A 27,649-nucleotide genomic window follows, 5' to 3' on the forward strand; every position below is an offset into this window, starting at 1 on the left:
CCCCAGAGGCTCGTCCGTACCAGCCAGTCCTGTCCAGAGTCCTGTCAACGGATAAAAGGTCGGTACATAAAAGGTTGACGTCGTCCATATAAAACACACACTTGGTGGTCATCGCCCCACTCCCCGGGATACCCACCCCAATGATCCGTAGGTCCCTTCTCAAGACCTGTGCTAGTGGTTCAATGCAGGCCACAAACAGAAGAGGAGATAACGGAAACCCCTGATGAACGCCTCAGTGTACTCCCACTTCTTTTGACAAATGCCCATTTACAAGAATTTGGCTGGTAATGTCCCCATACAGCAATCCCACCCAAGCTAGAAACCTTTCAGGTAACTCCATTTTTTGCAGTACCTTGAAGATGTACTGATCGAAAGCTTTCTGAAAATCTAAATTTATGACTACAAGCCGCATATTTCTGTCTCTCGCATAACAGATGCCATCTCTGATAAGTACCAGGCTGTCCGTGATCTTCCTTCCGGGGATGGCACAGGCTTGGTCCGGGTGGATCACCTCCCCTAAAACAGAAGACATTCTGACTGTTAAAACCTTGGTAAAAAGTTTACAATCAAAGATGAAAAGGGTAATCGGTCTCCAGTTTTTCAAGTCAGTCTTGTATATAACAAAGGGAGAAAGAAAACAAAGCAATTTTACCAGTTGTAAGCCGATTTAGATTGTCAATTTAGGAGACACGTCCTATTGGATAAATGTGACAACTCCATTCTTGCTGCCCCCCAAAAATTGGGGGCTAGTTTTCAGGCCTTGTGTGTGGGTTTTGGGTGGAAAATGTTAGCTAGACCTTGTAACCCTGAGTCTAGTATGCCCACTTGGTCTGTTTACCCCTAAAATGTTGCTAGGAGACCATACACAAACTTATTATGGGTAGAGCTGCTGTCATATCTCTGTAGAATTCCTACAGGTAAGACACCGCAACATGTTAGTTGTTTGCAAACTACATGGACATGGCATGCTCTGAATATGACCATATGACAGTGCGAAATTGCATCATAGAATGAATGGAAGGAATAATAGCTGGCTAGCAGGCATTTTCATGAGGATTTTACTATGCAAACACTTATTGGACAATGACAACCAACTTGATGTAAATTAAATGTTCAGGCTGTTTTGTGTGGGATGCAATTTTTTTTAAAGTCGGTCTGTCTTACCTCAACTCATGGCTTCCAATTCTGAATGAAGAGTGGAAGAAGGTGAAGTGGGCCAGAGTGACACCAAAACAGAGCACCCCAGGAGGAGCGTGAGAGAGAGAAACCATGACAAAGAAGAGTGCAAAGAAAGGCAGAGGGGGAAGCAGGCAGGGATGACGGAGGAGGAGAGACTCCTGTACATGCAACAGAGGGCCCAGGCAGAGGAGGTGATGGTCAGAAAGAAAGGAGGACGTACTAACTAAATTCCTCAAAGTATACATTCAAGAATTTAAACCAATGAAAAGTCGCACAGCCCAATGCAACTTGTTAAGCCTTTTCTATTGTCAAAGTTTCCTTGCATGACCTCTAAGTACCATCCCGTACTACTATACCCTATAATGCAACCAGAATAAGTTGCAGAAGGAGGAGCACAGCAAGACATTTGAGAGGGTGCTGGACCGGAAGGACAGTGTCATCAAGGTGAGGTATTTATTTCCACATCTGTGAGAGAGTTCTTGTTTGACTGTGTGTGTGTGACAATCTATATATCTCTTTCTCTCTGTGCTGCAGTGTTTGGTGTGTAACCTGAGTGAGGCAGAGCAGCAGTCAGCCCAGGTCCTGCGCTCTCACCTGCAGTGTGTGGACTGTCTGCTGGCCCTGCAGAAGGGTAGGCTGGCATCCCTGGAGCAGCAGTGAGACATAGTCCTGGAGGGACTGAGCTACGACTTTAACTCTGAGAGGTGTATGTAAAACCTTCTCACACACACACACATACAGACACACCAGGACAGATAGATCTATCCATCCAGTTCTCTAATACGACAGACATACTATACACAGTTATGCACAGCAATTAATATATCTGAATTGTGATGCACTAAACTATTGAATTTAAAAGCTTTTCTAACCCCAATCATGCAAGTTTGATATTAACTAGATAGTGATGCTATGCGTTGTATGTGAATTGACAGGTGTGTGTGTGTGCGTGTGTGTGTGAAAAATGGACTTACTATGACTGAGATGTGTGGGAGGCACGCCAGGACTACCAGAGAACCAGAGATGACATCAAGAACAGGGTAGGGGACGGTGGAGGATCTGTGGCGTCAGTTCCAACAGGCCCTGGGCTGCTACAATGAGGCCACAGAGAACCGTCTCATGGCCATCGAGTCGCTGTGGACCCTCGACCAGCACAGCCCCAAGGAGATCGACACTCAGATGAGGAGGCTGCAGAAGATGCAGGTCAGTGTAGGGCTACAGAGACTACTGTTCCTATAGGGGACAATTCAGACTTAGGAAATCTATGCCTTCTCAGTATTTGGTATTGAGACTTGCCGTATGCAGATGCGTAACAAACTCTTTGAGTGTGGAGCCCTTATGCTCACTGAACAAATGTAATTCAACCACCGAAAACCTCCCCACTTGTTGACCAACAGATTTTCTCATGAAGTTTTCATTCAGTACATTTTTCAGTACATTTATCAAAATCCATCCCTTTAAATATGGTGTACCTTTAATTCGAATTTTCTCTACAGACTCACTAGAATATATAGCGAGAACGATTCTGATCATCAGGAATCAATGAAGAAAGCCATCAAAATATACATATTTGCCTACGTTTAGTAGATTAAAAAATACTCTGATCATGTAGAATATTTAGGGTTAGGAAAGTATTTATGTATTGACCAACTTCCTTTAAAAAACAGTGGCTGCGGTGCCGGATTTTTTGGAAACCGACTTGCCATGGCTATTGATATGGAGATCTCTGCGCATGTGCATGTTTTTTTTACGTACCTGCTGCCCACTCTGCTGTATACGTAGCTTCTTCTCAGTGCTCCCACTATCGGGGGATGAAATGTCAGGTTGTATACTAAAGATCGTCGACATGTTCGAACTATGCATTCTATGCCTCAAGCCCGATTTCATGTTATTTTCATAATTTTTTCAGGAGGGGTGTTAGGCTACATGCAGCTATTTAGACAAGCACATCACACAGGCAATCGTTAGCAATTATATCAAACACAAGCAAGACACATACAGGCAGTCAAAATATTGATTATTTTGTCATTATTATTGCAAACGTTGGCTCAACATCTCAACATCACAAGCTCTGATTTCGAAGTGAAGAAATTAGCTATAAGTCTTTTCACACGTGAGCCCTGGGTGTAGGTAATCGGTAAATGAGTGTGGCATTTTGAATAGCAGTGTTTTCCAAATGAAACACAAGACCTGTTAGTTTTGAAAGATGTGTCTAATGTAGAGAACTGTGTTTAGTGTTTAGCAAAAAGTGTGTTTTACAATTGCCAACTGAGTAAAGCAGATAACGTGCTTGCAGTTTTGCAGACTTGGTCTGAGGATTAGGTACATGAGTTAATGCTTTCACTGAGTGTGCCTCAAGTAACACTTTTAGCATGTAAGCGATTGCAAAAAACGGTTATTTTCCCCCCCCCACCCCTTGCATTTCTGTTTATATGGTAAATATGTACGGAATATGCATACATACTGTATATATTTGTGCACATACATGTACGTGTGAGTGCTATGACAAACTGCCGTGGACTACACTGCACACTGAACATGCAAAAGACACAAGATGGTAGTGTTTTACATTTGTCACATCTGTGTGTAGTTGGTGTGTATAAGAGCCGATCATTTGATGTTTTTTGTGTAGAGTTTTGATGCAAAAACACAATTTTGAGAAGAGTTAAAATAGTTTTGAATGAAGCGCTTGGTTTTGCAAGAGATGTGACGTTTTGCATGTTGTGTGTGTGTTTTGGGGTTTTGTGTGTAAAGTCTAGAGAAAAGGAGCCATAGTTTCAGATATCATGTGTAAGCAATTGTCAAAAACTGTAATGTCTTCTTGGTAAGCAACTCTAGTGTATATTTGGCCTTGTGTTTTAGGTTATTATCCTGCTGAAAGGTGAATTTGTCTCCCGGTGTCTTTTGAAAAGCAGACCAAATCAGGTTTTCCTCTAGGATTTTGTCTGCTTAGCTCTATTCCATTTATTTTTATCCCCCCAAAAATGCCTAGTCCTTGCCGATGACAAGCATACCCATACATAGTGGTGCTAATGTTTATGCATTTGAACACATACAGTAAAATCAAATCCAACTGTATTAGTCACATGCGCCGAATACAACAGGTATTGACCTTAGTGAAATGCTTATTTACGAGCCCCTAACCAACAATGCAGTTTAAAAAAAATACGGATAAAAATAAGAAATAAAAGTAACAAGTAATTGAAAAGCAGCAGTAAAATAACAATAGCGAGACTATACAGTACAGAGTCAATGTGCGGTGGCACCGGTTAGTTGAGGTAATATGTACATGTAGGTAACAGAGAGTAGCAGCGGTGTAAAAGAGGGGGGGATGCAAATAGTCTGGGTAGCCATTTGATTAGGTGTTCAGGAGTCATATGGCTTGGGGGTAGAAGTTGCTGCCTCTTGGCGCTCCGGCACAGCTTGCCGTGCGGTAGCAGAGAGAAGAGTCTATGACTAGGGTGGCTGGAGTCTGACAATTTTTAGGGCCTTCCTCTGACACCGCCTGGTATAGAGGCCCTGGATGGCAGGAAGCTTGGCCCCAGTGATCTACTGGGCCGTTTACACTACCCTCTGTAGTGCCTTGCGGTTGGAGGCCGAGCAGTTGACATACCAGGCAGTGATGCCACCAGTCAGAATGCTCTTGATGGTGCAGCTGCAGAACCTTTTGAGGATCTGAGGACCCATGCCAAATCTTTTCAGTCTCCTGAGGGGGAAAAGGTTTTGTCGTCTCCTCTTCACGACTGTCTTGGTGTGCTTGGACCATGCTAGTTTGTTGGTGATGTGGAGACCAAGGAACTTGAAGCTCTCAACCTGCTCCACTGCAGCCCTGTCAATGAGAATGGGGGAATGCTCGGTCCTCTTTTTCCTGTAGTCCACAATCATCTCCTTTGTCTTGATCATGTTGAGGGAGAGGTTGTTGTCCTGGCACCACACGACCAGGTCTCTGACCTCCTCCCTATAGGCTGTCGTCGTTGTCAGTGATCAGGCCTACCACTGTTGCGTCATCGGCAAAATTGATGGTGCTGGAATCGTGCCTGGCCGTGCAGTCAAGAGTGAACAGGGAGTACAGGAGAAGACTGAGCACACACTTGAGGGGCCCTTGTGTTGAGGATCAGTATGGCGGATGAGTTGTTACCTACCCTTACCACCTGGGGGTGGCCCGTCAGGAAGTCCAGTATCCAGTTGCAGAGGGAGGTGTTTAGTCCCAGGGTCCTTAGCTTATTGATGAGCTTTGAAGGCACTATGTTGTTTAACTGTAGTCAATGAATAGCATTCTCACATAGGTTTTTGTCCAGGTGGGAAAGGGCAGTGTGGAATGCAATAGAGATGGCATCATCTGTGGATCTGTTGCACTTCATGGCAACAGACTTGAGTCCTACGGGTCGGTAGTCATTTAGGCAGGTTACCTTAGTGTTCTTGGGCACAGGCACTATGGTGGTCTAAAACATGTTATTACAGACTCGGACAGGGAGAGGTTGAAAATGTCATTGAAGACACTTGCCAGTTGGTCATCGCATGCTCGCAGTACACGTCCTGGTAATCAATCTGGCCCTGCGGCCTTGTGAATGTTGACCTGTTTAAAGGTCTTACTCACATCGGCTGCGGAGAGCGTGATCACACAGTCTTCCAGAACAGCTGGTCATCTCATGTATATTTCAGTGTTATTTGCCTCGAAGCGAGCATAAAAGTAGTTTAGCTCATCTGGTAGGCTCGTGTTGCTGGAAAGCTCTCTGCTGTGCTTCCTTTTGTAGTCTATACTGGTTTGTAGGCCCTGCCACATCTGACGAGCGTCAGAGCCGGTGTAGTACTATTCGAGCTTAGTCCTATATTGACACTTTGCCTGTTTGATGGTTCGTCGGAGGGAATAGCGGGATTTCTTATAAGCTTCTGGGTTATTATATGTCCCGCTCCTTGAAAGTGGCAGCTCTTGCCTTTAGCTTAGTGCGGATGTTACCTGTAATCCATGGCTTCTGTTTGGGGTATGTACGTACGGTCACTGTGGGGACGACGTCGTCGATACACTTATTGATGAAGCCAATGACTGATGTGTACTCCTCAATGCCATTGGAAGAATCCCGGAACATATTCCAGTCTGTGCTAGCAAAACAGTCCTCTATTTTAGCATCTGCTTCTTCTGAACAGTTTTTTTATTGACTGAGTCACTGCTGCTTTCTGCTTTACTTGTAAGCAGGAATCAGGATAGAATTATGGTCAGATTTGCCAAATGTAGGGAGAGGGAGAGCTTTGTATGCATCTCTGGGTGTGGAGTAAAGGTGGTCCAGAGTTTATTTCCCCACTGGTTGCACATTTAATATGCTGATAGAAATTTGGTCAAACGGATTTAAATTTCCCTGCATTAAAGTCCCCGGCTATTATGAGCGCCGCCCTTATGGGTGAGCGTTTTCTTGTTTGCTTATGGCGGAACACAGCTCATTCAATGCTGTGGTGGTATGTAAACAGCTACGAAGAATACAGATGAAAACTCTAGGTAGGTAGTGTTGTCTACGGTTTGTCATAAGATACTCTACCTCAGACAAACAATAGCTCAAGACTTCTTTAGATATCGTGCACCAGCGGTCATTTACAAAAATTCAGTCTGCTACCTCGTCTTACCAGACGCTGCTGTTCTATCCTGCCGGTGCAGCGTATAAACCAGCCAGCTGTATGTTGATAGCGTCGTCGTTCAGCCATATTAGTTTTGAATGACCCGTTGGTAGTTTAATCTTCCGCGTAGGTCCTCTATTTTATTGTCCAAAGATTGCACGTTTGCTAGCAGAATGGAAGGAAGTGGGGGTTTATTCGATAATAGTGAAGTGTGTGGTGCTTGTGTCGGCATACAGTACCTTAGTGTGCGTATAGCAGCCAAACATACACACCCTTCGACTGTCATATGCATACAGACAGCACACATGCACACTATACACATTCACACTTATGCATGTGTACCGATTACTCGCTTCCTATACATTCTCACATTTGTGCGATGGTGTGGATAAGGGGGAGAGCCTTCTAAGTCTGGCTGAGATGTGTCATAAGCTGGAGACAGAACATAAGAAAGTCCTGCCCTTCTACACCTCTCACTGCTGAGGAGAGCACGAGAGAGCTAATGCTTTGAGCCTCCATCTGAGGAGTTGGCACAGGGATGGGTAATACTGTATTACACACACACACTGATCTGGAACGGGAGAGGGGAGCTCTGACCTGAGATACCCAGCAGCTGCGGGTCTTGCTGCGCCATCATCTCTGTTAGCGACCAGATCCTCCACCATCGCAAGCCCCTGCTGATGGTATCACAGCCACCCTCGTCGTTCAACTCACTGCTGACGCCCAACGCAAGCGCCACACTGTCAAGAGGCGGCACATGTTGTGCAGCACATGCAAACTAACAGGCTACACATCAATCACACACAGCATCACTCATACATGAACTTCAAAAGGGTTTCAAGTTGTATACTGACTAAGAGTAAATAGAACTTCAAACTGGTAGAATGCACTCCTACTGGCAGAATCCTATTCCTTATTCTATTTGTGTCTTACAATAACTAGCAAAAAAAAAAAAAATAGTATTTAATACAATAATAACAGAAACTCCCTTGTTTTTAATTTTTATTCTTTAAATAGTTGTGAGTCTCCTTCACTTCTTCTTGCTCTTCTTGTCCTTGGCCTTCTTTCCTGGCCGTTGGGCATTGGCCTTGTTATAGAGGTAGAGGCCCACCATACCCAGCAGAGTGGGAACCAGGCCCAGACACACTAGGGGAAAGACATCATTCACCATCTTCTGCCAGGGGGTTGACTGGATCAGTGACATCACCTCCACCTCAAACTCTAGAGCAGCATCAGCTAACGGGACAGAGGGAAGAAGAGAGACGGAGGATCAAGTACTGGGTTTAGGGTTGCAAAATTCCGTTCACTTTCCCAAAATTTTCCTTAAATCTTGGTGGGAAGCTTTCCAGAATTGTGAGGGAATAAGCAGGGAAATCCAGAATCCTCCAATCTGGATTTATGGAAAATCAGGGAATCTTGGGAAAGTTTTGCAACCCTAACGGAGTCACGTTGTGTGTACTGTAAAAAATGTCCTGTCATTTTTACAGTAAAATACTGGCAGCACAGAAGACAGTAAATTACTGTATATTTACAGGACCTTTAGAGCATATTACGAGAACACCTGACTACAGCAACATGCTGTATTTCTAGAATTTACAGTGCATTACTAGAAGAACAGTAATTAGTAAACTGTTGCAGATTTACAGTGCATGCAGCTAGTGCCAACAATGGGAAGTATGTTACATCTAGTGCAAGTAGCCTGCTTAACTACAACAGCATACTCGCTAACGGTAAGAATCTTTTTACTTGCTATGACTAATATGTTCTTGTTTATCTACCTTAGTTTAACGCACTGACTGTAAATCACTCTGGATAACATTGTCTGCTAAATGACAAATGTAAAAATGAACACTTGCAAAGCACATTCCTGGATATTATTCTAATGAGCTCTGCCCCCCAAAAAGGCCACATTTGATCAAAATACAAATAGTTTGAGGGCAGACCTGATTAGAAATAATACACATCAGTTTACTTTGCAAGTCTTCATTTCTACATTTAGGTAAGTGTGTTAAACTAAGGTTGATTAAAAAAAAGTCATAGCAAGTAAAACGTAACCGTTACTGAAAATGTTGTTGTAGTTAAGGTTCATGAACAGTCAAAATCATGTTTTCATGAAATGTAATTATATTTGGATCAAAGTATGATGACCCAATTATTAAGGAAATAGGTGACATCACCCTAACTCTCATTTTAATACACCAATTGTAACTTCATATTTAAATAACTACTGCCTTGTAAGCAACATCAGAGAAGGCGTGTTTAAGGAGGGGTGGGGTTTATATAGCTACTCTACTGGTGCTAAAAATTGACTGTATGTACTGTGTCACCAAATGTGTGGCAAATATATTTAGTGTATTTGCACAGTATTCAGCCTCCTTGACTTTTTCCATTACAGTCTTATTCTAAAATTGATTAAATTTTTTTCTCAATCTACAAACAATACCCCAAAATGAGAGCGAAAACAGGTTGACATTTTTGAAAATGTATTAAAAAAACAGAAATACCTTATTTACATAAATATTCGGACCCTTTGCTATGAGACTCGAAATTGAGCTCAGGTGCATCTGGTTTCCATTGATCATCCTTGAGATGTTTCTACAACTTGATTGTGGAGTCCACCTGTGGTAAATTCAATTGATTGGACAGGATTTGGAAAGACACACCTGTCTATATAAAAAGGTCCCCCAGTTGACAGTGCATGTCAGAGCAAAAACCAAGCCATGAGGTTGAAGGAATTGTCAGAAGAGCTGCGAAACAGGAATGTGTCGAGGCGCAGATCTGGGGAAGGGTACCAAAAAATGTCTGCAGCATTGAAGGTCCCCAAGGACACAGTGGCCTCTATCATTCTTAAAATGGAATAAGTTTAGAACCGCCAAGACTCTTCCTAGATCTGGCCACCTGGCCAAACTAAGTAATCGGGGGAGAAGGGCTTTGGTCAGGGAGGTAACCAAGAACCTGATGGTCACTGACAAAGCTCCAGAGTTAGTTTGTGGAGATGGGAACCTTTCAGAAGGACAACCATCTCTGCAGCCCTCCACCAAATCAGGCCTTTATGGTAGAGTGGCTAGACAGAACCCACTCCTCAGTAAAAGGCACAACAGCCCGCTTGGAGTTTGCCATAAGGCACCTTAAGGACTCTTAGACCATGAGAAACAAGATTCTCTCAAACCAAGATTGAACTCTTTGGCCTGAATGCCAAGCGTCACGCCTGGAGGAAACCTGGCACCATCCCTATGGTGAAGCATGGTGGTGGCAGCATCATGCTGTGGGGATATTTTTCAGCGGCAGGGACTGGAAGACTAGTCAGGATTGAGGGAAAGATGAACAGGGCAAAGTACAGAGAGATCTTTGATGAAAACCTGCTCCAGAGCGCTCAGGACTGCATACTGGGGCGAAGGTTCACCTTCCAACAGGACAACAAAGCCAAGACAAAGCAGGAGTGGCTTCGGGAAAAGTCTCTGAATGGTCTTTGAGTGGCCCAGCCAGAGCCCAGACTTAAACCCGATCGAACATCTCTGCAGCGACGTTCCCCATCCAACCTGACAGAGCTCGAGAGGGTCTGCAGAGAAAAATGGGAGAAACTCCAAATACAGGTGTGCCAAGCTTGTAGCGTCATACCCAAGAAGACTTGAGGCTGTAATCGCTGCCAATGGTGCTTCGACAAAGTACTGAGTAAAGGGCGTGAATACTTGTGTAAATGTTATGGTGGAAATTACAAGATTATGTCAATACTTTTATTGCATCAAATGGTTGTTTTATGCAACAGAAGAAGGTTCTTAACTCTTGTGTCTGTGTGAACTGGAAGTGGGCCTCTGGGAGAACACTGACAGGAGATTTACAATGTCTTTGGGGATACCGCATTCCAGAACATGAGTTAATGTTTCTGTACTGGGGTAACAGGGGGAGATGGCTCCAGTATGGATTTGGGGGGCCAGACACTGGTCTCTACACAATGAGAGTGTTTTTACAGCAGATACTGTATGCTTTGAATTATAAGTATCTTTCATACAAATCTTAACCTTGTGACCCATTCCATACATCTGGTGTGTGTCATGTAGACTGAAGGAGGATGGATTTGCTACAAAATGCTGTGGCTCAAACCAGCTCGTTGAGTTCAGTGATCACCTCCAGGGGTGATTACCGACCAGCTCCATTACTGCACTAATTAAATAATCAAGTTTGATTGTTTAAGAAATCTTAGTCTCTCCTTTTGATTACAATAATTCCACCACAATGTTTAAAAAAAAAAAATTATATACACATTTGCAAAAATGTCTAAACCTGTTTTTGCTTTGTCATTATGGGGTATTGTGTAGATCGTTGAGATTTTTTTTTTAAAGAATCAATTTTCGAATAAGGCTGTAACATAACAAAATGTGGATAAAGTCAAGGGGTCTGAATACTTTCCGGATGCACTGGGCTCAATGTGGGCAGTCAAGCGCGTTTCAACCCGTCCCGTCTCCTTCAAGGTCACCCAAGTGGAGGTTCACTTCGACGGTGTCAACGAAAGCGAATCTTAATCAAATCTAACCTACATGGATAAAATTATAAACCATGGAAGTGAGACTGTTATTATGCATAATGTACTTTGTAATATTCATGTAATACCAGTGCAGTGGTATATTTGTATATAACCAACTACCGCACCGATGTTAGCATAGCGTTAATTAGCATCCATTTGCACGTGAGCTAGCTAATTAGCAATAGCACCCTTTTGCACGTGAGCTAGCTAATTGCTTACAATGAGGAAATCTTATTTGGACAAATTTGCCTACTTGAGCAGTAAGCCTAGGTTTACATGTACAGTTAAGTAATCGATTTGATCGTTGATTTTCTGTGTTTCTTCAATGTATTCCTTGTTGTGTTTGGCTGCATCTAAATGTATCGTTGATGTCGACGGCCATTCCCTAAGTTAACTTACATACAGCGAGTCTACATAGCCTGCACATAGTATACACAAGAATTAAATTAAATGCCTATTGCTTATTTTATGCCTTTCTAATTATCATGCCTTTTATGTCTATGCTTATTTTCTTTGATGTATAGAAACACGTTAGTGTGTTATTGGAGCAGCAGCAGTCAACTTCATCACTGTCCCCTCTGCACATATAAGGCTGAACAATATATGGTCAACAACCACATCAAAGCTCCTACTTCAGTGGGGCAGAGGTACTATTTCGCTTTTTGTCTATTGAATATGATGTTCAGGTTATATATTTCTTAATTATTCCACTGAACTGTACCATTTGATTATCATTCCTTTATTGAAGAATGTACCTTGTTCATTCCACAGTGCGTACCAAAGCAAGGTTTCTCAAACAATTGTTGGGTGTTTGTTTTGATGGTAAGATGCTGGCTATTCAGTATATTAGTCCATTGTGGTTATTGCTTATACTTTTTCTTGTTTACTATTCTTGACACTTTTTTGGGACCCATTTCCTACAGTTTTTACACTACATACACAATTCATACATTAAACTCCTGCAGAGCTGTACACTGATGTGACATGCTGTGACTTATTGGGGGAGGATGTGTTCTACATCCTGAAATATATCCCGGGGGGGGGTCTTCTACATCCTGGAATATATTCCTGGGGGTGGGGGTCACTTCTACATCCTGAAATATATTCCTGGGTGGGGGGGGATGTCTTCTATATCCTGAAATATATTCCTGAGGGAGGTGGTGGTATTATTATTTACCATCATCATAAATCAAATTTAACCTACTCTTTTTGTATGCAATGTATGTCATTCACTCACTAAGGTCTGAAGGAGAGGTTGAAAGATTGAAAAAGGCGGCGAAAACAAAACACACTACAGGTAGGTGTCATGATGAGTGGTATAGTCTTAAACCAGTATAGAAGACATCCCCACTAAGAAGTCACAGCATGTCACAGCATCCAGCTCTGCAGGAACAGGTACTGTATAGGCTATTAGCTAAAGTAAGGTGCACTCTTTTACACACATCCCTAGAGGTTCCCTTACATTACTTAATGACCACAATCTGTTTTCGTTCTAGACGATACTGAAAACAAATTGCACGGCGAACTGGGAGCTGTGAACTGGGTATGTAGTCTACTGTGTGTAAAGCTGAAGGCTTGATGCATGGCAAGATATAATAGTTGTGATGACTTGTTGAGTAGTTATAGATATCACTGAAAACCCCTTTAGTAATAGTGACTTTTGTTTGCATGGTGGTATTGTGAAAGTGGGGTGTAATTTGACTTGATCACCCAATGAGGCACTACTCTTAATATTTATTCTTCCTTTTTCTTCAAGGAAGCAGATGTTCTTCTCAGGGACAGCCTAGAGGCAGCAAGGTGGTGCGAACGCCAAACAGATGTTCTTCTCAGGGACAGCCTAGAGACAGAAAGGTGGTGCGAACGCCAAACAGATGTTCTTCTCAGGGACAGCCTAGAGGCAGCAAGGTGGTGCGAACGCCAAACAGATGTTCTTCTCAGGGACAGCCTAGAGGCAGCAAGGTGGTGCGAACGCCAAACAGATGTTCTTCTCAGGGACAGCCTAGAGGCACCAAGGTGGTGCGAACGCCAAACAGATGTTCTTCTCAGGGACAGCCTAGAGGCAGCAAGGTGGTGCGAACGCCAAACAGATGTTCTTCTCAGGGACAGCCTAGAGGCACCAAGGTGGTGCGAACGCCAAACAGATGTTCTTCTCAGGGACAGCCTAGAGGCAGCAAGGTGGTGCGAACGCCAAACAGATGTTCTTCTCAGGGACAGCCTAGAGGCAGCAAGGTGGTGCGAACGCCAAACAGATGTTCTTCTCAGGGACAGCCTAGAGGCAGCAAGGTGGTGTGAACGCCAAACAGATGTTCTTCTCAGGGACAGCCTAGAGGCAGCAAGGTGGTGCGAACGCCAAACAGATGTTCTTCTCAGGGACAGCCTAGAGGCAGCAAGGTGGTGCGAACGCCAAACATTTAAAGGCACCGTTTCCCTCCCAAGTGTAATTGGGATGGACGGGGAAGACCGCATTACAACCCTTAAAGAACTACGGTTGTATGATGGCCTGGATGAAGAGGAAAATATTCTCCTCAAGGAACCATTCATGTTCTCGTTCCAGTTAGAGAGATTATGAGATGTTCTATGTGGAGGCAGTTGACAACAAGAAAATGTTGAGCAGGAGTGAAGCCATTTGAAAAGTGGTCAAACCTTGTTTTTGTCTGCTGTGTTAATTGTTTCAATTATGAATTGTGTTATGTTGTTTAGTAAAGATGATGTAGAAGTCACCCGAGTCTCTGATCTCTTTACTGGAGCTGGTATAACTTAATGTACAGAGCACATTCAGCTTGTCAGTATGTCTATATGGTATAGTCTGTCTCCATTCTCATGAGGAAAATAAATAGCATTATAAATCAGGATAGGTAGTAACTGTATATATGCTCAATGAAATAATTACAAAGGTATAACATTTATCAACACAATTTTGACAGTACATGACATCCATAACAAGTCTGTTGTTCACTGCAACAATATCAGTAGCATGTCTCAAATATAGCATGAAGCAAAAAGTGTTACAACATGTGCTGGTACCACTTTATATAATATTTCTTACAATCTTCAAAAATGAAATACATTTGTATTCAACGTGTGGGTTTGTATTCCGAGTGTGACTGTCAAACCTCAGATTGACAAAAAAAAAAAAAAACACCGGTGGGTAGGGTCAAACATTTCACTCCACCCTCATTTAGCTCAGCCATGAACTGCAAACTGCAGTCAGGGGTACTTGCTTTCATCTGTGTCTGGTGTTTCCCAGTTACTGGCTAGCTAGGTCTTCAGCCAGCATGGAACAAAAGGGGGGGGGGGGGGGGTTGTTCAAAACTGACACAGTTGTCATGTCAACACATCAGTCAATGCTGCTGTGAACCGCATCCCAAGAGACATGCTAAACAGAAGATGTATTTTTTTTTTTAAGTACATCATTGATGCAATTTCAATGTTTGAGTTGCTTTGTGTATCACCAAATTAGCTTGAGATGATTTTACTGCAACACTGCATCCAAGTTTCTTGACAGAGGCATCTCAAAGTGCTGTCAGTCATGTTGAGCTCATGAATATAAGCTCCCTGCCCACAGCCTTTCTTTTCAAACTTCCTGGTAGTTGGCCATGACAGAAATATTACTTTCTAAAATGTTTAGCATTTCTATCCCCCCAAAATATTATGAGGGATATTTTAGTCACACAAAAGGCTATTCTACATGGGAATCAGAATGACCGTTCGGGACCTCTAAGGATAGATTTGTTACAACCACAAAATAACTTGAAGACCAGATACCTACATCACCGGATGTCACGGGAAGGCCAAAAAGATCATCAAGGACAACAACCACCCGAGCCACTGCCTGTTCACCCCGCTATCATCCAGAAGGCGAGGTCAGTACAGGTGCATCAAAGCTGGAAGCGAGAGACTGAAAAACAGCTTCTATCTCAAGGCCATCAGACTGTTAAACAGCCATCACTAACATCGAGTGGCTTCTGCCAACAAAGACTCAATCTCTAGCCACTTTAATAATTGGATGTTGTAAATGTATCACTATTCACTTAAACAATGCCACTTTATAAAATGTTTACATACCCTACATTACTCATCTCATATGTACAGTGGGGAGAACAAGTATTTGATACACTGCCGATTTTGCAGGTTTTCCTACTTACAAAGCATGTAGAGGTCTGTAATTTTTATCATAGGTACACTTCAACTGTGAGAGACGGAATCTAAAACAAAAATCCAGAAAATCACATTGTATGATTTTTAAATAATTAATTTGCATTTTATTGCATGACATAAGTATTTGATCACCTACCAACCAGTAAGAATTCCGGCTCTCACAGACCTGTTAGTTTTTCTTTAAGAAACCCTCCTGTTCTCCACTCATTACCTGTATTAACTGCACCTGTTTGAACTCGTTACCTGTATAAAAGACACCTGTCCACACACTCAATCAAACAGATTCCAACCTCTCCACAATGGCCAAGACCAGAGAGCTGTGTAAGGACATCAGGGATAAAATTGTAGACCTGCACAAGGCTGGGATGGGCTACAGGACAATAGGCAAGCAGCTTGGTGAGAAGGAAACAACTGTTGGCGCAATTATTAGAAAATGGAAGAAGTTCAAGATGACGGTCAATCACCCTCGGTCTGGGGCTCCATGCAAGATTTCACCTCGTGGGGCATCAATGATCATGAGGAAGGTGAGGGATCAGCCCAGAACTACACGGCAGGACCTGGTCAATGACCTGAAGAGAGCTGGGACCACAGTCTCAAAGAAAACCATTAGTAACACACTACGCCGTCATGGATTAAAATCCTGCAGCGCACGCAAGGTCCCCCTGCTTAAGCCAGTGCATGTCCAGGCCTGTCTGAAGTTTGCCAATGACCATCTGGATGATCCAGAGGAGGAATGGGAGAAGGTCATGTGGTCTGATGAGACAAAAATAGAGCTTTTTGGTCTAACTCCACTCGCCGTGTTTGGAGGAAGAAGAAGTATGAGTACAACCCCAAGAACACCATCCCAACCGTGAAGCATGGAGGTGGAAACATCATTCTTTGGGGATGCTTTTCTGCAAAGGGGACAGGACGACTGCACCGTATTGAGGGGAGGATGGATGGGGCCATGTATCGCGAGATCTTGGCCAACAACCTCCTTCCCTCAGTAAGAGCATTGAAGATGGGTCGTGGCTGGGTCTTCCAGCATGACAACGACACGAAGCACACAGCCATGGCAACTAAGGAGTGGCTCCGTAAGAAGCATCTCAAGGTCCTGGAGTGGCCTAGCCAGTCTCCAGACCTGAACCCAATAGGAAATCTTTGGAGGGAGCTGAAACTCCATATTGCCCAGCGACAGCCCCGAAACCTGAAGGATCTGGAGAAGATCTGTAGGGAGGAGTGGGCCAAAATCCCTGCTGCAGTGTGTGCAAACCTAGTTAAGAACTACAGGAAACGTATGATCTCTGTAATTGCAAACAAAGGTTTCTGTACCAAATATTAAGTTCTGCTTTTCTGATGTATCAAATACTTATGTCATGCAATAAAATGCTAATTAATTACTTAAAAATCATACAATGTGATTTTCTGGATTTTTGTTTTAGATTCCGTCTCTCATAGTTGAAGTGTACCTATGATAAAAATTACAGACCTCTACATGCTTTGTAAGTAGGAAAACCTGCAAAATCGGCAGTGTATCAAATACTTGTTCTCCCCACTGTATATACTGTACTCTATACCATCTACTGAATCTTGCCTATGCCGTTCGGCCATCGCTCATCCATATAATTATATGTACATATTCTTATTCATTCCTTTACACTTGTGTGTATAAGTTAGTTGTTGTGAAATTGTTATATCTAACAAGTAATCTTACTGCATTGTCGGAACTAGAAGCACAAGCATTTCGCTACACTGGCATTAACATCTGCTAACCATGAGTATGCGACCAATAAAATTGTATTTGATTTTGAGATACATCAAAAGGTATCTTTGCAAAACTCTGGCTAGTGCCAAGTATGTTACTGTAATATTCACAGTAACTTGCCACCAGCTTCCTGTAAGTTACTGTAATAGAGTAATCATATAGTACAATACTGTAAAATTAGCCTATTATACTGTAAGTAAATGCTACTGTAATTTTTATGTTTTTTATTTCACTGTAATTCTATGGGATTGGTGCAAGCAGGTTGGCTACTAGGTATGTCCCAACCCTGGTGTCCTAGCCGTGTCTGAATCCTGGCTTAGGAAGGCCACCAAAAATCCAGAAATGTCCATCCCCAATTACAACATTTACGACAAGATAGAACTGCTAAAGGGGGGCAGAGTTGCAATCTACTGTAGAGATAGCCTGCAGAGTTCTGTTATACTATCCAGGTGCCCCTTTATGCCCAAACAGTTCGAGCTTCTACTTTTAAAAATCCATCTCGCCAGAAATTAGTCCCTCACTGTTGCCACTTGTTATAGACCCCCCTCAGCTCCCAGCTGTGCCCTGGACACCATATATGAATTGACTGCACCCCATCTATCGTCAGAGTTGGTACTGTTAGGTGACCTAAACTGGGACATGCTTAACACCACGGCCTTCCTACAATCTACGCTAGATGCCCTCAATCTCACACAAATTATCAAGGAACCTACCAGGTACAACCACAAATCTGTAAACATGGGCACCCTCATAGATATCATCCTGACCAACTTGCCCTCTAAAAATACACCTCTGCTGTTTCAACCAGGATCTCAGCAATCCCTGCCTCATTGCCTGCGTCCGTTATGGGTCCGCGGTCAAACGACCACCCCTCATCACTGTCAAACGCGCCCTAAAACACTTCAGCGAGCAGGCCTTTCTAATCGACCTGGGCCGTGTATCCTGGAAGGATATTGACCTCATCCCATAGAGGATGCCTGGTTGTTCTTTAAAAGCGCTTTCCTCAACATGCGTATTTAAGATGCCCCATTCAAAAATTTTTTAACTAAGAACAGATATAGCCCTTAGTTCACTCCAGACTTGACTGCCCTTAACCAGCACAAAAACATCCTGTGACGTACTGCACTAGCATCGAATAGTCCCTGCGATATGCAACATTTCCGGGAAGCCCAGAATCAATATACACAGTCAGGAAAGCAAAGGCTAGCTTTTTCAAACATACATTTTGTGCTTTGCTCGTATGGGCAGCGACAGAACAGGAAGCGAACAGGAAGCACCCCACTCGCTGTTTTTTTCTGATTCAATGAAAGTCAATGAACTAAGTAGACAGATCATTGGTTCCGGAGTTCCAAATTAAGCAGCAGCAGCTGAAAAGATGAGCTCCTACAAATATTGAAATTTAAATGTTTTTTTAGAGTAAAGTACATCGAAAAAAAATCAAAAGAAAACTGCAAACTGAATAGGAGACCAAACAAGCAGCAAACAAAGAAGAAAGGCTTTTGAAAAAGTAACAATTTTTCATAAAATTATACCGTTTTCTTAGCTAGCTAAGTTGTTTACCTGTTGCTAGGCAGTTGCTAGGGACATTCCTGAAAGAAGCTAGCTAGCTAACAAGGAGTGTCTAGTTGGCAGAAGAGAAGAAGGGACAAAGAAGGGACAAAGTGGGACAAAATAAGGACAGAAGAAAAGGGAAAGGGGACATTAAGGTGAAGCAGTCCTCTAAAGACACAAAAGACAATAATACAAGAAATAACACTTCTATTGCCTCTCCCTCTACGATACGCACTTCCGGTTTGGTTTGGAGCGAGTAGTTGCATTCCGCTTTGCTCCACAGGTAGTATTACAGGTAGTATTACATTTAATTTCATTACAGTACAACAGTTTGATTTGTTTGATCTTAGCTGGCTACATAGCCGTCTTTGTATCCAAGATAATTGTGTAGTCTAGAGTAATTGTCGAGGTTACCTAGCCAGTTAGAGGTTACCTAGCTAGCTACACTTTCAAACAAAGTCAACAACGCAGCCACTGCTAGCTAGCCTATTTCACCAGCCAGCAGTACTATATCATTTTAGTCAATAAGATTTTTTGCAACGTAAGCTTAACTTTCTGAACATTCGAGACGTGTAGTCCACTTGTCATTCCAATCTCCTTTGCATTAGCGTAGCCTCTTCTGTAGCCTGTCAACTATGTGTCTGTCTATCCCTGTTCTCTCCTCTCTGCACAGACCATACAAACGCTTCACACCGCGTGGCCGCTGCTACTCTAACCTGGTGGTCCCAGCGCGCACGACCCACGTGGAGTTCCAGGTCTCAGGCAGCCTCTGGAACTGCCGATCTGCGGCCAACAAGGCAGAGTTCATCTCAGCCTATGCTTCCCTCCAGTCCCTCGACTTCTTGGCACTGACGGAAACATGGATTACCACTGATAACACTGCTACTCCTACTGCTCTCTCCTCGTCTGCCCACGTGTTCTCGCACACCCCGAGAGCTTCTGGTCAGCGGGGTGGTGGCACTGGGATCCTCATCTCTCCCAAGTGGACATTCTCTCTTTCTCCCCTGACCCATCTGTCTATCGCCTCCTTTGAATTCCATGCTGTCACAGTTACCAGCCCCTTCAAGCTTAACATCCTTATCATTTATCGCCCTCCAGGTTCCCTTGGAGAGTTCATCAATGAGCTTGACGCCCTGATAAGTTCCTTTCCTGAGGATGGCTCACCTCTCACAGTTCTGGGTGACTTTAACCTCCCCACGTCTACCTTTGACTCATTCCTCTCTGCCTCCTTCTTTCCACTCCTCTCCTCTTTTGACCTCACCCTCTCACCTTCCCCCCCTACTCACAAGGCAGGCAATACGCTTGACCTCATCTTTACTAGATGCTGTTCTTCCACTAATCTCATTGCAACTCCCCTCCAAGTCTCCGACCACTACCTTGTATCCTTTTCCCTCTCGCTCTCATCCAACACTGCCCCTACTCGGATGGTATCGCGCCGTCCCAACCTTCGCTCTCTCTCCCCCGCTACTCTCTCCTCTTCCATCCTATCATCTCTTCCCTCTGCTCAAACCTTCTCCAACCTATCTCCTGATTCTGCCTCCTCAACCCTCCTCTCCTCCCTTTCTGCATCCTTTGACTCTCTATGTCCCCTATCCTCCAGGCCGGCTCGGTCCTCCCCTCCTGCTCCGTGGCTCGACGACTCATTGCGAGCTCACAGAACAGGGCTCCGGGCAGCCGAGCGGAAATGGAGGAAAACTCGCCTCCCTGCGGACCTGGCATCCTTTCACTCCCTCCTCTCTACATTCTCCTCTTCTGTCTCTGCTGCTAAAGCCAATTTCTACCACTCTAAATTCCAAGCATCTGCCTCTAACCCTAGGAAGCTCTTTGCCACCTTCTCCTCCCTCCTGAATCCTCCTCCCCCCTCCTCCCTCTCTGCTGATGACTTCGTCAACCATTTTGAAAAGAAGGTCGACGACATCCGATCCTCGTTTGCTAAGTCAAACGACACCGCTGGTTCTGCTCACACTGCCCTACCCTGTGCTTTGACCTCTTTCTCCCCTCTCTCTCCAGATGAAATCTCGCGTCTTGTGACGGCCGGCCGCCCAACAACCTGCCCGCTTGACCCTATCCCCTCCTCTCTTCTCCAGACCATTTCCGGAGACCTTCTCCCTTACCTCACCTCGCTCATCAACTCATCCTTGACCGCTGGCTACGTCCCTTCCGTCTTCAAGAGAGCGAGAGTTGCACCCCTTCTGAAAAAACCTACACTCGATCCCTCCGATGTCAACAACTACAGACCAGTATCCCTTCTTTCTTTTCTCTCCAAAACTCTTGAACGTGCCGTCCTTGGCCAGCTCTCCTGCTATCTCTCTCAGAATGACCTTCTTGATCCAAATCAGTCAGGTTTCAAGACTAGTCATTCAACTGAGACTGCTCTTCTCTGTGTCACGGAGGCGCTCCGCACTGCTAAAGCTAACTCTCTCTCCTCTGCTCTCATCCTTCTAGACCTATCGGCTGCCTTTGATACTGTGAACCATCAGATCCTCCTCTCCACCCTCTCCGAGCTGGGCATCTCCGGCGCGGCCCACGCTTGGATTGCGTCCTACCTGACAGGTCGCTCCTACCAGGTGGCGTGGCGAGAATCTGTCTCCGCACCACGTGCTCTCACCACTGGTGTCCCCCAGGGCTCTGTTCTAGGCCCTCTCCTATTCTCGCTATACACCAAGTCACTTGGCTCTGTCATATCCTCACATGGTCTCTCCTATCATTGCTATGCAGACGACACACAATTAATCTTCTCCTTTCCCCCCTCTGATAACCAGGTGGTGAATCGCATCTCTGCATGTCTGGCAGACATATCAGTGTGGATGACGGATCACCACCTCAAGCTGAACCTCGGCAAGACGGAGCTGCTCTTCCTCCCGGGGAAGGACTGCCCGTTCCATGATCTCGCCATCACGGTTGACAACTCCATTGTGTCCTCCTCCCAGAGTGCTAAGAACCTTGGCGTGATCCTGGACAACACCCTGTCATTCTCAACTAACATCAAGGCGGTGACCCGTTCCTGTAGGTTCATGCTCTACAACATTCGCAGAGTACGACCCTGCCTCACGCAGGAAGCGGCGCAGGTCCTAATCCAGGCACTTGTCATCTCCCGTCTGGATTACTGCAACTCGCTGTTGGCTGGGCTCCCTGCCTGTGCCATTAAACCCCTACAACTCATCCAGAACGCCGCAGCCCGTCTGGTGTTCAACTTTCCCAAGTTCTCTCACGTCACCCCGCTCCTCCGCTCTCTCCACTGGCTTCCAGTTGAAGCTCGCATCCGTTACAAGACCATGGTGCTTGCCTACGGAGCTGTGAGGGGAACGGCACCTCCGTACCTTCAGGCTCTGATCAGGCCCTACACCCAAACAAGGGCACTGCGTTCATCCACCTCTGGCCTGCTCGCCTCCCTACCTCTGAGGAAGTACAGTTCCCGCTCAGCCCAGTCAAAACTGTTCGCTGCTCTGGCACCCCAATGGTGGAACAAACTCCCTCACGACGCCAGGTCAGCGGAGTCAATCACCACCTTCCGGAGACACCTGAAACCCCACCTCTTTAAGGAATACCTAGGATAGGATAAAGTAATCCTTCTAACCCCCCCCCCCCTTAAAAGAGTTAGATGCACTATTGTAAAGTGGTTGTTCCACTGGATATCATAAGGTGAATGTACCAATTTGTAAGTCGCTCTGGATAAGAGCGTCTGCTAAATGACTTAAATGTAAATGTAAATAAATTTGCATCCTGCAGCACTAATTCCAAAAAGTTTTGGGACACAAGTCCATGGAGAATAAGAGCACTTCCTCCCAGCTGCCCACTGGACTATCACCACCAATAAATCCACGATCATTTTAATAAGCATTTCTCTACGGCTGGCTACCCCAACCCCGGCCAACAGCTCTGCACCCCCCCTCCCTGCTTCTCCTTCACCTAAATCCAGACAGCTGATGTTCTGATAGAGTTGCAAAATCTGGATCCCTACTAATCAGCTGGGCTAGACAATCTGGACCCCCTCTTCCTAAAATTACCCGCCGCCATTGTTGCAACAGCTATTACTAATCTGTTCAACCTCTTTCGTATTGTCAGATTCCTAAAGATTGGAAAGCGGCCGCGGTCATCCCCCTCTTCAAAGGGGGAGACACTCTAGACCCAAACTGTTACAGACCTATATCCATCGTGCCCTGCCTTTCCAAAGTCTTCGAAAGCCAGGCGAACAAACAGATCGCCGACCATTTTGGACTGCTCTTAAATGCTAGTAAAACTAAATGCATGCTCTTCAACCAATCGCTGCCCGCACCCGCCCGCCCGACTTGCATCACTACTATGGACGGTTCTGACATAGAATATGTGGACAACTATAAATACCTAGGTGTCTGGCTAGACTGTAAACTCTCCTTCCAGACTCAAATTAAGCATCTCCAATCCAAAATTAAATCTAGAAAATCGTCTTCCTATTTCACAACGGGCCTCCTTCACTCATGCTGCCAAATAGGCCCTCATAGGGCTGGCTATCCTACCGATCCTCGACTTCAGCAATGTAGTTAGCAAAATAGCCTCCAACACAAATTGGATGCAGTCTATCACAGTGTCATCCGTTGTCACCAAAGCCCCATATACTACCCACCACTGCGACCTGTATGCTCTCGTTGGCTGGTCCTCGCTACATATTCGTCGCCAAACCCACTGGCTCCAGGTCATCTATAAGTCTTTGCTAGGTAAAGCTCCGCCTTATCTCAGCTCACTGGTCACCATAGCAACACCCACCTGTAGCACGCACTCCAGCAGGTTTATTTCACTGGTCATCCCCAAAGCCAACACCTACTTTGGCCGCCTTTCCTTCCAGTTCTCTGCTGCCAATGACTGGAACAAATAGCAAAAAGCTGAAGCTGGAGACTCATATCTCCCTCACTAACTTTAAGCATCAGCTGTCAGAGCAGCTTACCTGCATCTGTACACAGCCCCATCTGTAAATTGCCCATCCAACCACCTACCTCATCTCATATTTGTTTTTCTTCTCTTTTGCACACCATTATTTCTACTTGCACATCCTCATCTGCACATCTATCACTCCAGTGTTAATTGCTTAACTGTAATTACTTCGCCACTATGGCCTATTTATTGCCTTACGTCATTTGCACACACTGTATACAGATTTTTATATTGTGTTATTGACTATGTTTGTTTATCCCATGTTTAACTCTGTTGTTTTTGTCACTTTGCTTTATCTTGGCCGGGTCGCAGTTATAAAGGAGAACTTGTTCTAAACTGGCCTACCTGGTTAAATAAAGGTTAAATAAAAAATAAATGATATATTACAGCATATTTATATCACTTGCACTTCTAGAGGTGTAAACAAAGGCTTCCAAACTTGCAATGATTCCAGGGCAAACAGACCAAAAGGACTTAAGAAAACACACATACAGTTGAAGTCGGAAGTTTACATACACCTTAGCCACATACATTTAAACTCAGTTTTTCACAATTCCTGAAATTTTATCCTAGTAAAAATTCTGTCTTAGGTCAGTTAGGATCACCACTATTTTAAGAATGTGAAATGTCAGAATAATAGTAGAGAGAATTATTTACTTATTGAATCACATTCCCAGTGGGTCAGAAGTTTACATACACTCAATTAGTATTTGGTAGCATTGCCTTTAAATGTCGGGTAGCCTTACACAAGCTTCCCACAATAAGATGGGTGAATTTTGGCTTATTCCTCCTGACAGAGCTGGTGTAACTGAGTCAGGTTTGTAGGCCTCCTTGCTCGCACACACCTTTTCAGTTCTGCCCACAAATGTTCTATGGGATTGAGGTCAGGGCTTTGTGATGGCCACTCCAATACCTTGACTTTATTGCTCTTAAGCCATTTTGCCACAACTTTGGAAGTATGCTTGGGGTCAATGTCCATTTGTAAGACCAATTTGCGACCAAGCTTCAACTTCCTGACTGAGGTCTGAGATGTTGCTTCAATATATCCACATAATTTTCCTTCCTTATGAAGCAATCTATTTTGTGCAGTGCACCAGTCCCTCCTGCAGCAAAGCACCCCCACAACATGATGCTGCCACCCTCCTGCTTCACGGTTGGGATGGTGTTCTTTGGCTTGCAAGCCTCCCTGTTTTCCTCCAAACATAACAATGGTCATTATGGCCAAACAGTTCAAATTTTGTTTCATCAGACCAGAGGACATTTCTCCAAAAAGTACGATCTTGGTCCCCATGTGCAGTTGCAAACCGTAGTCTGGCTTTTTTATGGCGGTTTTGGAGCAGTGGCTTCTTCCTTGCTGAGCGGCCTTTCAGGTTATGTCGATATAGGACTTGTTTTACTGTGGATATAGATACTTTTGTACCTGTTTCCTCCAGCATCTTCACAAGATCCTTTGCTGTTATTCTGGGATTGATTTGCAATTCTCGCACCAAAGTACATTCATCTCTAGGAGACAGAATGCGTCTCCTTCCTGAGCGGTATGACAGCTGCGTGGTCCCATGGTGTTTATATTTGCGTACTATTGTTTGTACAGATGAACGTGGTACCTTCCGGCGTTTGGAAGTTGCTCCCAAGGATGAACCAGACTTGTGGAGGTCTACAATTGTTTGTCTGAGGTTTTGGCTGACTTATTTTGATTGTCCCATGATGTCAAGCAAAGAGGCACTGAGTTTGAAGGTAGGCCTTGAAATACATCCACAGGTACACCTCCAATTGACTCAAATGATGTCAATTAGCATATCAGAAGCTTCTAAAGCCATGACATCATTTTCTGGAATTTTCCAAGCTGTTTAAAAGGCACAGTCAACTTAGTGCATGTAAACTTCTGACCCATTGGAATTGTGATAGTGAATTATAAGTGAAATAATCTGTCTGTAAACAATTGTTGGAAAAATTACTTGTCATGCTCAACGTATACGTCCTAACCGACTTGCCAAAATTATAGTTTGTTAACAAGAAATTTGTGGAGTGGTTGAAAAATGAGTTTTAATGACTCCAACCTAAGTGTATGTAAACTTCAGACTTCAACTGTAATGACTTGCTGACACTGATTTGTCCCTTATACACACACAGAAATTGTATGGGCACTACTACCACATCAGTTCAATTGGTACAGCACTCTCACTAATGGGTGCAACAAATTTAAATTATATTGTAATAAAATTTCAGCATATGCTAATATATTGTAATTACATACAGTATACCAATTAATATTTGGTGTTTTATATCACTTGCAAAGGATTTTAAGCTGACAGTAGCTAGGTTTCCATCCAATTGGCAAGAGATTTATACGAATATTCTAAAATACACATCAAAACAATATTTCCCACCAGATGTATTTCCATCAAATTGACTTGTTGGGGAAAAAAGCCTGTGCGTGATGACGTACTGCGCATAAAAATACAATTTGCAGTTCAATTCCCATGTACTAAATAATAAATGAAGTTAAATTATTTCCATCGCATTTACAACTCTACTGATGGTTCTCACATTTTTGTTCGTTATATAGCGGGTGTGCCCACTGGTATTTCCACATGCGCTTTAGCTGACAGCTCAACAGCTCGCATATACAGTGCGGGTATAGTCTACATGAAGAGATTATTATGGACAAAAAAGCGAGATTATTTGTATTTGTCAAACGGCAGCCAAGCGTCGATGATCATTTCACCATAATAAGACCCTTGATATTTATTGGAATGGAGCATCCAGCTCATAACTTATTTCATCTGTATCCTAATAAACTGCATGCTTTTCCGACAAGTCGTTGTGGGACACACAACATGTCATCGCGTGGCTCCAAGTTTACGTCGATATGACTGGCAGGGCAGTGTCATCAAGTTGAGATGCCGTATTTATTTAGTGTTTGTTTCTTTGTATGATTGAGTGTGTACAATGCTTTCAGAAAGTATTCACATTCCTTGACTTTTTCCACAATTTGCTGTGTTACAACCTGACTTTTAAATTGATTATATTGAAATGAGTCACTGCCCTACACACAATACCCCATAATGTCATAATGTTTTTTAGAAATGACTTGAGTCAATAAGTATTCAACCCTTTGTTATGGCAAGCCTAAATAAGTTCAGGAGTAAAAATGTGCTTAACACGTCACATAATAAGTTGCATGTGTGCAATAGTGTTTAACATGATTTGAGTGACTACCTGGCCAGCAGCATACCACCCTGTATTTCACTGCTAGCTTGCCTCGAAGCTAAGCAGGTTCGTCCTGGTCGATCCCTAGATGGGAGACCAGATGCTGCTGGAAGTGGTATCGGAAGACCAGTATGAGGCACTCTTTCGTCAGGTCCCCCAAAAATATCCTAATGCCCCAAGACAGTGATTGGGGACATTGCTGTGTAAGGTGTCATCTTTTGGATGGGACGTTAAATGGATGTCCAGACTCTCTGTGGTCATTAAAGAGCACATGGCACTTATCATAGGAGTAGGGGTTAACCCTTGTGTTCTGGCTAAATTCCCAATCTGGCCCTCATACCATCATGGCCACCTAATCATCCCCAGCTCCCAATTGGCTCATTCATCCCCCTCTAACTATTCCACATGTAGTTGCTGTAAATGAGAATGTGTTCGCAGTCAATTTACCTGGTAAAATAAAACCTAATCTCTGTACCCCACACATACAAATAATTGTAAGGGCCCTCCGTCAAGCAGTGAGTTTCAACCACAAAGACCAGGGAGATTTTCCAATGCCTTCAAAGAGAACCTAAGCAGATATTGAATATCCTTTTGAGCATGGTTAAGATATTAATTACACGTTGGATGGTGTATCATACACCCAGTCAATACAAAAAGAACAGGAGTCCTTCCTAACTCAATTGCCGGAGAATAAGGTAACCGCTCAGGGATTTCACCAAGCGGCCAATGGTGATTTTAAAACAGTTAAGAGTTTAATGGCTGTGATAGGA

The 27,649-nt window shown here is 43.9% G+C and overlaps 1 protein-coding gene and 1 pseudogene across 1 annotated transcript in view; one reads left to right on the plus strand and one right to left on the minus strand.

Moving 5' to 3' along the window:
• Positions 1 to 1,083: 1,083 nt before the first annotated feature.
• Positions 1,084 to 7,269, plus strand: LOC139540776 (dynein regulatory complex subunit 2-like; annotated as a pseudogene).
• A 506-nt stretch (positions 7,270 to 7,775) lies between these two features.
• LOC139559868 (peptidyl-prolyl cis-trans isomerase FKBP11-like) overlaps positions 7,776 to 27,649 on the minus strand; it is a 31,351-nt gene continuing 11,477 nt past the window's right edge. The window contains exon 7 of the mRNA XM_071376294.1: positions 7,776 to 8,022. Within this exon, the coding sequence (XP_071232395.1) occupies positions 7,817 to 8,022 (206 nt within the window). The 3' untranslated portion in view covers positions 7,776 to 7,816. The remainder of the gene's footprint in view (positions 8,023 to 27,649) is intronic.

Source organism: Salvelinus alpinus, chromosome 2 (genome assembly GCF_045679555.1).
Source record: "Salvelinus alpinus chromosome 2, SLU_Salpinus.1, whole genome shotgun sequence".
Taxonomy (NCBI): domain Eukaryota; kingdom Metazoa; phylum Chordata; class Actinopteri; order Salmoniformes; family Salmonidae; genus Salvelinus; species Salvelinus alpinus.